Source organism: Liolophura sinensis, chromosome 9 (assembly GCF_032854445.1).
Source record: "Liolophura sinensis isolate JHLJ2023 chromosome 9, CUHK_Ljap_v2, whole genome shotgun sequence".
Classification (NCBI taxonomy): domain Eukaryota; kingdom Metazoa; phylum Mollusca; class Polyplacophora; order Chitonida; family Chitonidae; genus Liolophura; species Liolophura sinensis.
The window spans coordinates 16,583,164-16,597,296 of NC_088303.1; the positions used below are offsets into that span (position 1 = coordinate 16,583,164).

At 37.2% G+C, this 14,133-nt stretch overlaps 1 protein-coding gene across 2 annotated transcripts; it reads left to right on the forward strand.

Moving 5' to 3' along the window:
• On the forward strand, nucleotides 1-13,839 carry LOC135474755 (vacuolar protein sorting-associated protein 4B-like). 2 transcript variants are annotated; one of them, XM_064754340.1, is made up of 12 exons: nucleotides 1-146; nucleotides 2,283-2,394; nucleotides 2,698-2,836; nucleotides 6,774-6,853; nucleotides 7,295-7,414; nucleotides 7,750-7,787; nucleotides 8,193-8,311; nucleotides 8,542-8,772; nucleotides 9,385-9,516; nucleotides 9,835-9,922; nucleotides 10,728-10,868; nucleotides 11,462-13,839. In XM_064754340.1, the coding sequence occupies exons 1-12, from the start codon at nucleotides 123-125 to the stop codon at nucleotides 11,561-11,563; spliced, it is 1,326 nt and encodes a 441-aa protein (XP_064610410.1). In that variant the 5' UTR covers nucleotides 1-122; the 3' UTR covers nucleotides 11,564-13,839. The 2 variants fall into 2 exon arrangements, with proteins under 2 accessions (XP_064610410.1, XP_064610411.1); XM_064754341.1 differs by lacking the exon at nucleotides 1-146 and adding an exon at nucleotides 171-794.
• Nucleotides 13,840-14,133: the final 294 nt, after the last annotated feature.

Consider the following 14,133-nt stretch of genomic DNA (forward strand, 5'->3'; position numbering starts at 1 on the left):
AACACGGAAGACTGCCATTTTGATGCGATTTTATGGACGGTTGGCGGATAAAAGTAAAAAACTTTAACATTTAGATTTTAAATATTTGAAACAAAACAGATTGGTAGGTCTCAAAATCATCTATGGCTCAAGGGGGCACCTTACAGGTAAGATAAAAGAATGAACAGTCATTTTACGTGAACTAAATTTGATGTCAACCGGAACATGTCATCTCGGCGAATGAAGAATGTGACATCGGCCTTCCGAGTAGTTTCAGAGTGTTTTTTCTTCCGCTTCCAAACTATTTGGAACGTTCAGTGAGTGCCTTGTACTTTGAAAAGATGGTCTGGATACTCGTGATGCTGACTTCGTGTGTAATCTATTATAAACCGTCGCCACTTTCCCCAGAATACAGTTCTGACGGAACTAAACAAATAACATTACTAATCGATCACATGGTGTCTATGTCATTACTTACATTTGTTGCTCAATAGTCTTTTAATGAAGTATAGGTAACAATTTTGGTTTAGTAGTTACTGATTTATCTGCCAGGGAATACATGACAAATGCTCCTTCAGAAAGTGAGGAGTTGCGTACAAGTGACGGGATATCGTCATTGACTTTTTACCTATCTAGTGTCACAGTCACATGCCAGTTATTTACCCCTTGTTGTGTGGAAGGAAGGTCCTATCATCATAATCAAGAGCTTCAACCATTTGTAACATCCAGTTGTAGGCTACAGTTTTGGAGAATTTATACTCATAGTCTTCATAGGTTCTCTGGTGTTTACAATGACTAAATTAAGACCATCTGAGGTAAGACAATTTTTGTTGAAAGCATATTGAATTGTAAAAATTTCATGCCGCAAAATTTGTTTGATCAGGGTTTCCACCCACCATAATGCTGGCCACCGTTGTATAAGTGAAATATTCTTGAGTACAGCGTAAAACACCAACTAAATATATAAATAAATAAATAAATTAAAGGATACATGAAATGCTTTTATTTCTTAATACGGTGTATATGATATGGCCTAACATTTAGTACAAAAAACCTTCTCAACTTTTTTCTTGGGTCATAAAAATGGCTTTTAACTACAGTTTTGCTAAGGCCCTAGCAGTCAGTTTGAAAATTAAGTAGCCTGTTGTGGTGACATCATCAATGATAGCTGTCAGAACATCTTTATTTGGCGTCGGGCGGGGTGGGTGGGGGGGGGGGAGTTTGGAGAACCTGTACATCAATGGCATCATTCCTGAATGACGGAAAACATTCAGACAATAGAGGGGCTAGTAAGAAATATGAAATATGCCTCAAAAATGAAAACAAAATTCAAATCTTTATTTGCTTGTCTTTTTTCTTTTTACTAACAACCATACTCATCATTTTATAGTACCTTTTCTTGTATCCTACAACAAATAGAACTAACTGTTAAGTGCATAAGAATAATAGGAGGCCTCCATCGCCACCATGTAGTTGTGGACTTCCTAGTGTAGCACAGTGACCCAGGATCCTCATACCAGTACGATTGTTGTGAGTTCAAGTACAGCACATGCTGGCTTCCTTCCGACTTGTAGATGGGAAAGTCTGCCAGCAACCTGTGGATGGTGGTTGGTTTCCTTTGGGCTCTACTCTGTTTCCTCCCACCATGCCCTGGTTGCACTTGTAGAAGTAAAATTTTCTTGAGTTCAACGTAAACCTCCAGTGAAGTAAATGAAAAAATTAGGATAATATGTTTTCATTGACAATGTGATCAGGACAGTCTCCATAATACCGCAGACACGTTTGGTTATATGTAGTTAAGGGTTCACATAAAAACTGAATCCATAAATAGGGAATTCCAGTTGCTTACTTTACAGAAATACTGTCTCTCTTCAACTCCGAGAGGACCAAACCTGGGGCTCTTTTATGGTTTTGAATTAAGTTTTAACTTTGAACTGCAGCTTAACTGAAATTTCTATTTTGTGACAGCACATTGAATATAATATATATATATATATATATGTTGCATAATGATACTTGTGGCAAGAGCTAATGTGAGTACATCTGTCATCAGTAGTATTGGCAGATACAAAGTGATCACAGTATTATGTTTTTTGGTATGTGTTGTTAGGTAATGTATTGAATACCATGTACCATTTTTAAAAAATGAATATGACTGTGGAGTTCAGTATCTACACATATAAAAACTAACAGATTGTATTATAGGAGTATTTTATGAATGTACATATAATTATTGCTCATCAAGTACCCACAATGAATTGTGAACTGTGGTTTTGAAATATATGTGATATTGTTGTTCACAGAAAGCCATAGAGCTTGTTACCAAGGCAACAGAAGAAGACAAAAATAAAAATTATGAAGAAGCGCTGAAGTTATATGAACATGGTGTAGAGTATTTTCTACATGCCATTAAATGTGAGTATAAGTAATTACATGTAATTGTCCATTCCATGTAATCTCTATTGACTTTGAGAAAATTTTTGGTGGTGAATTCACATGTACTCAAAACAGTCTCATGAACCGAAAACAGCAAACAAATATTGCTGGAGCCTAAACTTCATGATTGTCAGCATTTCTATCAGTTTACATCATTTGATTTGCTCTCTGTATAGTTGCATGCAACAAGTATGTTGTGAATAGCACATGTTCTCTTCTAGGTATTCTGCTAAATCAAATGTCAGTTGGGATGGCAACATTGTATATATTTCTTTTCTCTAGATGAAGCCCAAAGTGAGAAAGCAAAAGAGAGTATCCGTGCCAAGTGTATGCAGTATTTGGATAGGGCAGAGAAACTGAAAACTCATATGAGCAAGAAGTCCAAACAAAAACCTGTGGCTGAAGGTGGCAGTAGCAAGAAGTAAGTTATTAATTTGAACCATGAAATTCTGTCTACGTGCACATGTACCTGTAATGCTTCTGCTGAGATTTCACTTACAAAAGGCAACATGGAGATAATTCCAAGGAACAACACTGATGAACTTGCAAGTAACAGTTAGGAGTTATGTATAATTAAAATAGGGGCGGGGAAACCTCAGAAATGTTATTTTTTGTCAGATCTTCCATTTAAATCAGAATAGTATTTTGTTTCAGTGTCATCATGTTTTTAATAGCTGTGCAGGTACAAAGGGAAACAAAATCTTATAAAAATTAGAACAGTAGTGCATTTTGTCTCTTTCAGTTTAAAAAAAAAGCAGCTGAACTTATATCAAGCCTGCCTATTTATTTTTGAGCAGAAAAGGTGATCGTCACACTTCTTGCAGAAGAATAGAATGTGATTAGCACACATGAATTTATGATATGTTTTGGAGCATTTTGTAGTTTAAGCTATATTTTACTTTTTTTCTAAGCATGTTGTTTCAGTGTTTGTGGTTGAAATATCAAATGATTGCACAAGTAGCATCGGAATATCTGTTTCTTTGGCTCAAACATACAGGCATAATATACATGAACAGACATAACTAACTCAGTTGTCATGTTATCATTAAACTCAGATGTTACACAAGTCACACTAATTAAATATACATATATACAACAGAATTTAACAGTGGATGTACACTGTAAATTTTAGAAAATCAACAAAAAAAAACAAGTACTGTAAAGAAATATCGTTATGATTGAACATTTGACCGTTCTTAACACAGCAATTAAATAAATGTTAAGGTGTTTGTTTAATAGTTGATATAAGCTGTTAACACTAAATAAGGACCAGTAAATTATCATTCATATAACAATGTATTACATACTGTAGAATTTGCTGTTTTTGTGCATTACAGCAATGGGAAAAGATCAAAACCAAAGTAAGTTGTATTCTGGCCACATACCTTAGTTATCTCCCTTGTTCTGTCACTTATAACCAGGCTTACCACAACCTCCTTTATAGTATGCTGACTGATACTTCCATAAAGAAGTCAGATGCACGGTGCAGCTCATGCATATTAAAGATAACAGATGAAATTGAACAAAATTGCCAAGATAATGTACAAATGTGTCAAGAATAACAGAAATTGTCCCCATGTGGCACTGCAAACTACACATTGCAGAAGAAAGACTCTATTGTTCTGATGGAACTTAAAAGAAAACACACTTTCCCTGTCTAACCACCCCTACTTCTGTCTTTACATGTAATCCATATGTGGTACTTTGTTCATGAGATTTCCGTAAGCTTTTAGGTTTTATTTAAAGTTTAGGTAACCTGTGTGCAGTACAGCTCAGACTGAAAGTCATTTGTTTACTGCTAGTATCCTGCTCCGAGATACTGAATAACGCTCCACTGACTTGGGACAAACTCTCTACTGGGCTGTGTTGGAAACCTAAGAGGTGCGCAGGATTATCGTCGAAAGGTGTGAATATAGTTCCATCTACAGACATAGGCCTATCATAGTTCACAAGCAAAGGTGCAGCCCATGTGTTTCAGCTATTTAAACATATACTAGCCGTGAAAAGTTAATTAATTTTGCAATATATAACCTACCTCTGCACAACAAAATCAGTTCATCAACTTGACTACGGGAGTAAATATGCGATCAAAGTCTCGGAATGGTGTCGACAGTCGGCGCACAAATTTTGATATACATTTATATTATGCTATATTCTGTAAGACGGATCGGAGGTTTGGGGTCAGGTGATCACCCTTTTGTGTCTAAAACAAAATGGCTGCCCAGTGTTAAAGCATTGGGGAAAAGGTCACTTTTTGCCACTTCGCTAGCGATCAGTCAGGCCTAGTTGTACAGAATAAAGTTATGAAAGCTCTGCAAAAATAATAAATTATACAAATCCAACAGATACAAGATCACTGACATTGATTCAAAAATAGGCATTTTCCTATCCAATAACGTTGGGATGACCGTTTTCTTCACCCACGCCATTTGTTACTAAGGAGATCACATGGTCTCTAGCTTCCGATGGGTCTTATAGAATAGAACTAGAAAGGAAAAAATGTACACTGGTAAAGCCAAATATTAGAAAAAAATGTATTGGTGCAAATGGGAAATTACTACTAGATTACTTCTTCTGTGAGAAAAACCTTTCAAATGAATCACTTTTTATTCCATCATGCGTTTGTTATGTGGGTGCTTTCCCGACATGGTTTCATACAAATTCTCCACAGTCCCATAGTCAAAATTTAACGTTTTTTTTTTACCACTTCTGTGCATGAAATTCATATTTCAATACTGTATTGGTGTCGATGCACGGCATGTCAGTGCCAAAGTGTCAATTTGGTTTTCTAAATCACTGAGTGGCAGATAATTTTTCACTTACAAATGACTCCCACAACAAGGAAAACTTTCTAGGGAAGAAACGAAAGATCTTTTAACTTGTTATGGGAGATGACGAATGACCTAGTTTAGGCAGTCGTAGTGATCCATTGCAATTCTCCCATGGACTCAATTGTAAATCACTACTTATAAGAAGATTGCCACTTTGCAATCAAAAACACACACATCATATATTTTACTTCAGTTTCATGTATTGTGTTAGTCTTTCAAAAATCATTTTAACAAAGAACTATCTTTTCCGTTGTCAACTTCCCACAGCCAGCGTGTAGGTGTACCAATGCTCAGCCTATGTGTGTGTGTGATCAGTCACAGTGGACGGATCACTGACTCTGTAGGTGACTGTCTACAAGCCCTCTACAAAGTCTCGACAAGACCTCTAGGATTGCGCTTATCTCCTGCCTGGTTTTGACTTTTAGCCTGAGCTGTACTATAATGGTGTATCAATTGTTGTTATTGTTTATTTGATTGGTGTTTTACACTGAACTCAAGCATACTGCACTTATATGATGGCTACCAGCATTATTTTTTGGGAAGCCTGGGAAAGACCTGGTAAAACTAAGTCCATCTGCAGGTTGCTGGAAAACCATCCAACATAGGACAGGAGAGGAAGCCAGCATGAGCTAGACTTGAACTCGCAGTGGTGAGAGGTTCCTGATGTTGCTATTAAAGGATTCTGGATATAATGAAATAACATAATATTATGTTGTGGAACTATTAAAACAATTACTTAGTGACTTTGCTATTGATGTATTTATTTGGGTATGGAACCTTTGTCTTTTAGTACTAAAAAATGCTTTTTATACCGTTGTATATGTAATAATTTTGTGTTTGGTGTTAGATGAGGTGAGCTTGTTGTATTGTTGTAGGGCATACTTTCATAACATGGGTAGCAACCTGCTTCCATTGCTTCTTCACGTTAGTTAACAATGATGTTCTACAGTGCCTCTGCATCACATTCTGTTTTCACAACCATTTTTATGTGTTAGACCATACTCCTTACAGCACATGCATAGCCCTCTACATTCACTTTACATCACTGCCACCACTACCAAATTTTTGTACAGAGTCCACTGAGGTCATCAGGATGGGCAGGAAGTGATGTCAGAAAACACAAACAAACTGTGTCAACCTTTGTTTCTAAGCGTGCTTTATACACATGCATTCTCTGCATTCTTACCAACACATTAAACAATTTTAGTTTTAATGCTCATTAAATAGTTCCACGAGGCTAAGGCTAACTAGTCTACACAAGCTTATGTGCATCACATAAGCTTCAAAGGTGAAGCTTGTCTAGTGGTGGCAGTGATGTAAATCTAGCGTAGAGAGTGCCAAATATGCTGTGAGGACTATGGGAATAGACAAGTAAAGACAGCAGTCAGCCAAAATATAAATTGGCAAATCATTAAAAAATCAGATTCCTTGCTTGTAAGTTAATATACTTGAATGTTCATAGTGGGCAGAGGTACATTGTCTACCTTTGGCCTGGATTTGTGTCTGATTTCTTCTTGTCATCCTCAGATCTGACAAGGGTGGAGGCAATGAAAGCGATGATTCAGATGAAGACCCAGAAAAGAAGAAGTTTGCCAATCAAATATCAGGTATGCCAGCCAGATATCAGGTATACCAGCCAAGTATGAGGTATTTTGTATGCCAGTCTCTTATCCAGGTAGTAGAGGGTCTAACATGACTCAAAACAGGTATCCTGATCAAAAACCAGTCATGCAATTCACATATCAGGTACTCAGACCAAATATCCAGTGTTATCTCAGATGTCGGGCATTAATACAAAATATCAGGCTTGCCAGTCAGATATGAGGTATCCAATCAAATATTAGGCATGTCAGTTAGATATCCAGTATTCTAACCAAATATCAGGCATGCCAGTCAGATATAAGGTACAGGTGTCCCAATCAGATATCATATATGCCAGTCAGATGTCTGGTGTACATTTCATATATAATTTTTGGTATGCATTGAGTGTCATCTCACGTGTGTATTGTATCTGATTGTGAGATATTTGTTGTTATATCCTCCTCTAGGAGCCATAGTGATGGAGAAACCAAATGTCCAGTGGGATGATGTTGCAGGCTTGGAGGGAGCCAAAGAAGCCTTGAAAGAGGCAGTTATTTTACCTGTCAAATTTCCACATTTATTCACAGGTATGTCTTGGTTGTGGTGTAAAGTATGAAATGAGTTTTCTGACATCTCTGTTGAGATGATTATTCAAGGTGACACAGTTCGAGCACATTTTGAGGTGTCCCATAATTTAATGTTATATGATAAGGAGCTTTTAAAACATTCACTGTTTTTTTAGGTTTTCAAGGCAACAAAAAAGTTATCTTGGTCAACGATAACGTTGCCGCCTTCGTTTGACTTACATATTGAATTAACTACAACCATGAGGAAAGTGATCTATTTACATGGCGACCATGTTTGACCTTTGCTCTGCATACATGTAGATATAATCTTATGTAAGTTTGTCTCTGACTTGCAGGGAAGCGGAAGCCTTGGAGAGGTATCTTATTATTTGGTGTAAGTTTTTAAACATTCCTCTGCATGTTATTAATTATCCCAAAGCTACCTGTAACCTGAGTCTCGAGCTTATTGAGAGCTTTAATACTGTCTTTAGATAAAGAAAATGCTACAGATGTTGAATGATGAATGTCAATTTTTGGTTGAAAATTGTTGTATTTTGTGGTCAAATTCAGGGCACAAACCTTAAGAGATAACCTGGTAGTTTCAGTTGTTGTAATGCCTATAGCTATATTCCTGTAACATGTAACTGTAGTATTTTATGGTGCTTCATTGGTTCATGTTTGTTGTGAGTAGAACTCCAATCAAATAAATAAATTAATAAATAATTAGTACATGTATTTTATACATGTAAGTGTTTGTCAGATGAAAGCTTAATAGATGTTCTCTCTTGCTCACCTTTAGCCACCTGGCACAGGTAAATCCTACCTGGCTAAGGCTGTGGCCACAGAAGCTAACAACTCCACATTCTTCTCTGTGTCCTCATCAGATTTGGTCTCCAAGTGGCTGGGAGAGAGTGAAAAGTAAGCTTACAGAATGTTCAGAACCAAGCGCAAAATTATCTTATAAAATGTATGTGTCCATAACTCTTTTGTGATCAGAAGGTAGTACATGTAGCATGCTTATGTATATATAGGTTTTTGATTGATTCCGTGCAACCTGTATCATTCTTTCAAACATGGCAGTGAAATTTGTTTGAATTCAGTCTGAAACACCATGCATTAATAAGTGTGTTGATTTACTCACTTTTCAGATTGGTTAAAACTTTATTTTCCCTTGCCCGGGAACACAAACCTAGTATCATATTTATAGATGAAGTGGATGCGTTATGTGGATCAAGGAGTGAGAATGAGTCTGAGTCTGCAAGGAGAATAAAGACAGAGTTCCTGGTACAAATGCAGGGTGTGGGCGTGGACAATGATAATGTGCTGGTGCTGGGAGCCACGAACATCCCCTGGTCACTGGATGCCGCTATACGCAGAAGGTGAGGCGAGAAAACAAGGTAGTGCCCATTTGGGGCGGAGTGATTGGAGCATCTGCTTCACCAGCAGTTCACAAACAACTCGGGTCATTTGTAAACTTTAAACCTCTTTGGTTTTTTGTTGTTTTTTCTTTACATTCTTCTCACATTACTGTGTGACTTGACATTCTTCTGAGGTAGCCCTATAAATATGTTGGCATTGTTACTGGCTTGCTACATGACCGTGTCCATGCTAAGAGGACTCAATTAAAAGTTGGAAGTGACAAGTACACAAGAAAAACATTTAAAACTGCTGGACAAATAGCTATCAGCACATCCTTGCTAATTGATAAACAAAGCCTCTGAATTTAATCTCGAAAGTAATCCTGTGATTAAGTTCCTTTAGTCGATATTTAATATTTGAAGACATATTCTGAAGTTGGGATATCCTCCATTGAAATTGCAACTTTAGGTCCGTCCACAAAAATATTACTGATAATCTCTGTTTAAACAATTTTTTAACCCTATTTATATGCCAAAACGTGTTAAAAGTCTGTGTCTACCTAATTTTCAGTTTTTTGCATAGCTTTTCAACGCAATAAACCTAATATGCAAATGCCCTATATGCTGTTTCAGATTTGAAAAGCGTATATACATCCCCCTGCCTGAGGCCCCAGCTAGGACGAATTTGTTCAAACTGTCATTTGGTAACACACCTCACAGTATATCGGAGCAGGAATTTGTGGAACTAGGCAAAAGGACAGAAGGGTTTGTAGTACATATACATTTGGACTGTACTCAGAACTAAGGTTACTTACGATGTCTTGGTTTTAAAAGTGAAACTAAAATGCTTATACCCAACTTTGCTAAGGTGAACTGCAAAGCTTTTTGATCTGAAATTGTGAGTTATCAGAGAAAGTACATGATGATAATTGTGTTACACTCTCCTGTTATTTTATATACGTGCATGCAATATGTAGCTTATGTTTATGCAATGGCTTCTTCTATACTCCTGACATTTCAGATATGTATAAATAATAAAATAAATAAATGAATAAATGTCTCATGTGGGTTCACATTCTCTAGATATTCGGGTGCTGACATCAGTATAGTGGTCCGCGATGCTCTCATGCAGCCAGTCAGAAAAGTACAGACTGCCACACATTTTAGAAAGGTACGTAAATTCATGCAGAGGTTAGATACTAGAGCACTGTTTAGGAAGGTATGTTCTTGTGGAGAGTACAGGCTGCCATACATTTAAGAAAGGTGTTTTCATGTTGAGCGACAAGCAGCCTCTAATTAGATCATCAGTAATCGTCAAAACAGGTCATCAATAACCCGTCAAAACAGATTACCAATAGTCATCAAAACATCCCTACATCGACCTTCATTTTTAGTTGCCATTGGTCAGCGAGAAGGGTTTAAATGGTGAAACATCAAGCAAGATATAAAACCACACAAGACACTGCACAGTTTCAGAGTAAAGGGAGGGGGAGGGGGGGTAACTCTGAAGTAAAAGCTTCATGGGTTTGAATTTGTGAGTTTATCTCCCTTGACTATAGCGTGTAGGTACCGATAATTCGCCCAAATATAATGGATTCTTGTAGAGACAATACGGTTATCACAGTGTGAACAATAGCGACTTGATTCCTGGGTAATCCTGTGAAATTTGTTTTGCTCTTTAGCCTCATAGACAACTTGTTTGAATGACATGGAAAAAATGTAAAATGTGCTTCACAGCAACACAACCCCAAAACTACATATTGTGACAGTCACCATTTAGGCCTATGTATCTTGTGATGTTGTGTAGCATAGTATTTTCCAAATATCATAAAGCAAATTTATGAGAATATAGTCCATTGTTGTTAATTTCCCTAGACTTTCCCATGTTATCTTTCGCTTCATCGTTTGTTGACCAAAACATTTTTACCTTCTGTGTTCATATGAATCATGCTTGAACTTTGCCCTTTGCCCCTCAGGTCAGAGGTCCTTCAAGGAATGATCCCAATGTTGTAGAGGATGACTTACTGACACCATGTTCCCCAGGAGCTCCTGGGGCAATCCCCATGTCCTGGCTGGAGGTGCCAGGGGAAAAACTTCTGGAGCCTGTCGTCAGTATGGTATGTGCTTTCACTACTCTTGGATTAGTTGATGATGAGATTTATTCAACAAATAATGTATAATGTACAATGTATCATGTGCAGTTTTTTAAAGCTGCTTTCACTGATAGCTTGCCACAAGTTAACGGTTGTGTGCCAAATTGTGTACCTTCCATATTATTGCAACGACGCATGACAAGGCTTTCACCGACATGCTTTAAACGGCATGCAATAAAGAAACGATCACATAATCAGGTTTTAGGGCTGTTTTTTACTCTAAACGGGCGATCCAGGGTGTCCAAATAAGACCATCAACTGATAGATAGTTATAGTGCACAGATAGTGCATACATCACCGTCTGGCTATGTCTATTACATGACGACACCGTATATCTGAGCTCCAAAACAGTGTGAATGTGTTCAGAGGGATGACTAAGCCCATTACAAAAATGACATAAGGGGCAATCAAAGAACTTATCATTACTTGGCTCAAAGTTTTGGTTTCCGCTAGTGTTTTGAGTTGGCCAGGAATTTTGCAAATCAGATCTTAAGCGTGCGAAAAAAATTCACAACCTTATCCCCATTGTTTCTGCTGAGTTTGTTCTTCATTTACAGGCTGACATTTTGAGCTCTCTAAGCGTGTCCAAACCGACAGTGAACGAAGATGATTTAGTGAAGCTGCAGAAGTTTACAGACGATTTTGGACAGGAAGGTTAACGCTCTCTCTCCTGTGCATCTAGTCTTAAGTTCTTGGTTGATATAAATCTTCTCTGACCTCTGTCAGGAACCAGTGGCATTACAGTTGTGTGTAAGGTAGCTACAGTGATATCAGGACTCGGTATGACACACCTCTTGACCCTCTGACACATCAGGACATTGTGTGACGTATCTCTTGACACTGTGACATGTTGAGATTGTCTGGTACATTTGACACTGTGTGACATTTCTCTTGTAACATGTTGAGACTCTGTTTGACATACTAGGATTCCATGTGACACATCAAAACACTGATTATGTTGGGATACATGTAGGCGACGCCATGTGTTTTCTGGAAGTTGTGTGCAGTGACTGAATAGCTGGGAAACATTTTTGCTATTTCGGCATTTGGCTGATGATAACTCTGCTTAGATCCGCTAAAACCATCTTTGTGTGGCTTCAGGATTGAAAAATGGTAGCATTCAAAACTGCAGATAAGGTTTTAAACACAATTCATCAAACTACCAGATTATTACATTTTTTATAACAGTGTTATCCTTCCTCTTGTAAAAAGAAAAAAGAAAAAAGAAAAAGAGGAATGACGTAGTGGGAGTATGCATTCTGATGGAAGACATATGATCAGTGTACACTGTAACCTAGAATGTACTGACCTGTTCTTCGTGTCGCTTTGTTCTGTGTTGTCTTTCACTCCCCAAGATTAACTGGGTAGTATTGCCCCTGGTTTCTGACAGCCATTATATATTAGAATACAGCTGAAATATATATGAGGTCTCTTCATCAGTGTTATTTCCTGTATAAAGCTTGTGACAAAAACAAAATATTAAACTGATGGTCTCTGTTTCTGAAGTTTTTTTTATAGGTAACAATTCTTCTGCTGCTTTGGCATGTACATGTATATATATATATGATAGTCATGCTGTCCCTGGTCTATGAGTGCATATCTATAAACTACTGTATAAAGTCAGCAGTGAAGACAGCACATAACAGCTACTGTCACAGCATTAGTAAGAATGCATTGGAAGATTTTGACGTAGGCAGTGATATGGCCTACAAATTCACTAGCTTCCATAGCCAATGAATAAGATATACAGAACATGGTGATATTGTGACTAGCTCATTTAGAAGGTGTGCAGGTACAACACTGGGTGAAGATGTCTGGGACTACCTACGTGAAAGGACTTGAACTGGCGATATTAAGAAGAGTGTAGCCATGTTTAAGTGATCGTGTTTAATGGCCATTTAACATGTCACAGACTCTGAACATATTTGTATGTTTGCCTGGAAATATTTCTCAGATGTGACACAAAGTTAAGAAAATGTTGTACAGTAAAAAGAAGAAACCAAGTCATTGAGTCCATCAATATGTAATACAAGACTTGAATGCCTGCTTTACCTACATGTATTTTAAATAGCTGTGTAAATACTGTAGATGAAAATTAATTATTCTCCTTCCCAGGTGTGACTACAGGTTATATGTCATGACAACTGCAGGGAAGACAACCTGATATGGTCATGTGTAGTCAAAATAGTGGGATATATTCTGAAATTGGAATGCCAACTGATGATGCCAGATTGGCATTCATTGTAATTGTAATGAGCTTTCATCCGTGGTATATCTGTAATAAAAAAACGTTTACAGTGCTCTATACAAAAAGTATCAATCTCTGTTACTTACATCAATTCTCAACGAAGCCATATAACAAAGACGCCGGGTTTCCTCCCACCATAATGCTAGCCGTCGTGGTATAAGTAAAATATTCCTTAGTAGAGGGTAAAACACCAATCAGATAATACATATAACAAAGAACATGTTTTCACCATTGTCCAGTAAATATTATTTTGAACCTGGAAAAGAATATGGATTTAAATATGTCGGGGGGGGGGGGGGGAATAGTTTATTATGTGTTCATATGTATCACATTCACGTCTCCTAAATCCAGATTTTTTCTTCATACAGTACACGTTTTTTTCCCGAACCACGTACATCTCCTGCCGAAGATTTATGTTACAAAGCAAAATATGAGTACTTGTATAATGACATAAGTAAACTTGATTTTTTATGGGTCATGTTTGTAGACAGATTGTTCATAAATGTCCATCGTTTTGTACAGTGTACATAGTGCTACATGTAGGTCAAGAGTAATTCATTCCCTTCCGTGTAAAAATAAAAAAAAAAACAAACATTGGGTGTATAGACAAACAAGTCATATTTCAATCTGAAGATTTGTTGGCATAAGAAATGTTGCTGATAAATAAAAGCTGAAAAACGTTTATTTGCACTCTTTTCCTCTTGTTATTGTTTGTTGAACAAGTGTTTTGAACCATTAATAACTTTTACATATCTCTTTGAGGTAAAATTCTGCGTAATTATACCATTTCTTGTCATGAAGTTTAAAAGAAAAGGCAACAAACAACGCATGTATGATCTTAATTGTTAAGGAAAAGGGATGGAATGTCCATAGTTTTGATGTGACAGGTAACCGGCAGAACTCTGTGTACATGTTGACAGCGGAAACGGGTGCCTTCATTAACACGTATAGGTCAAAACTGATAACGTGACGGAGATTTTG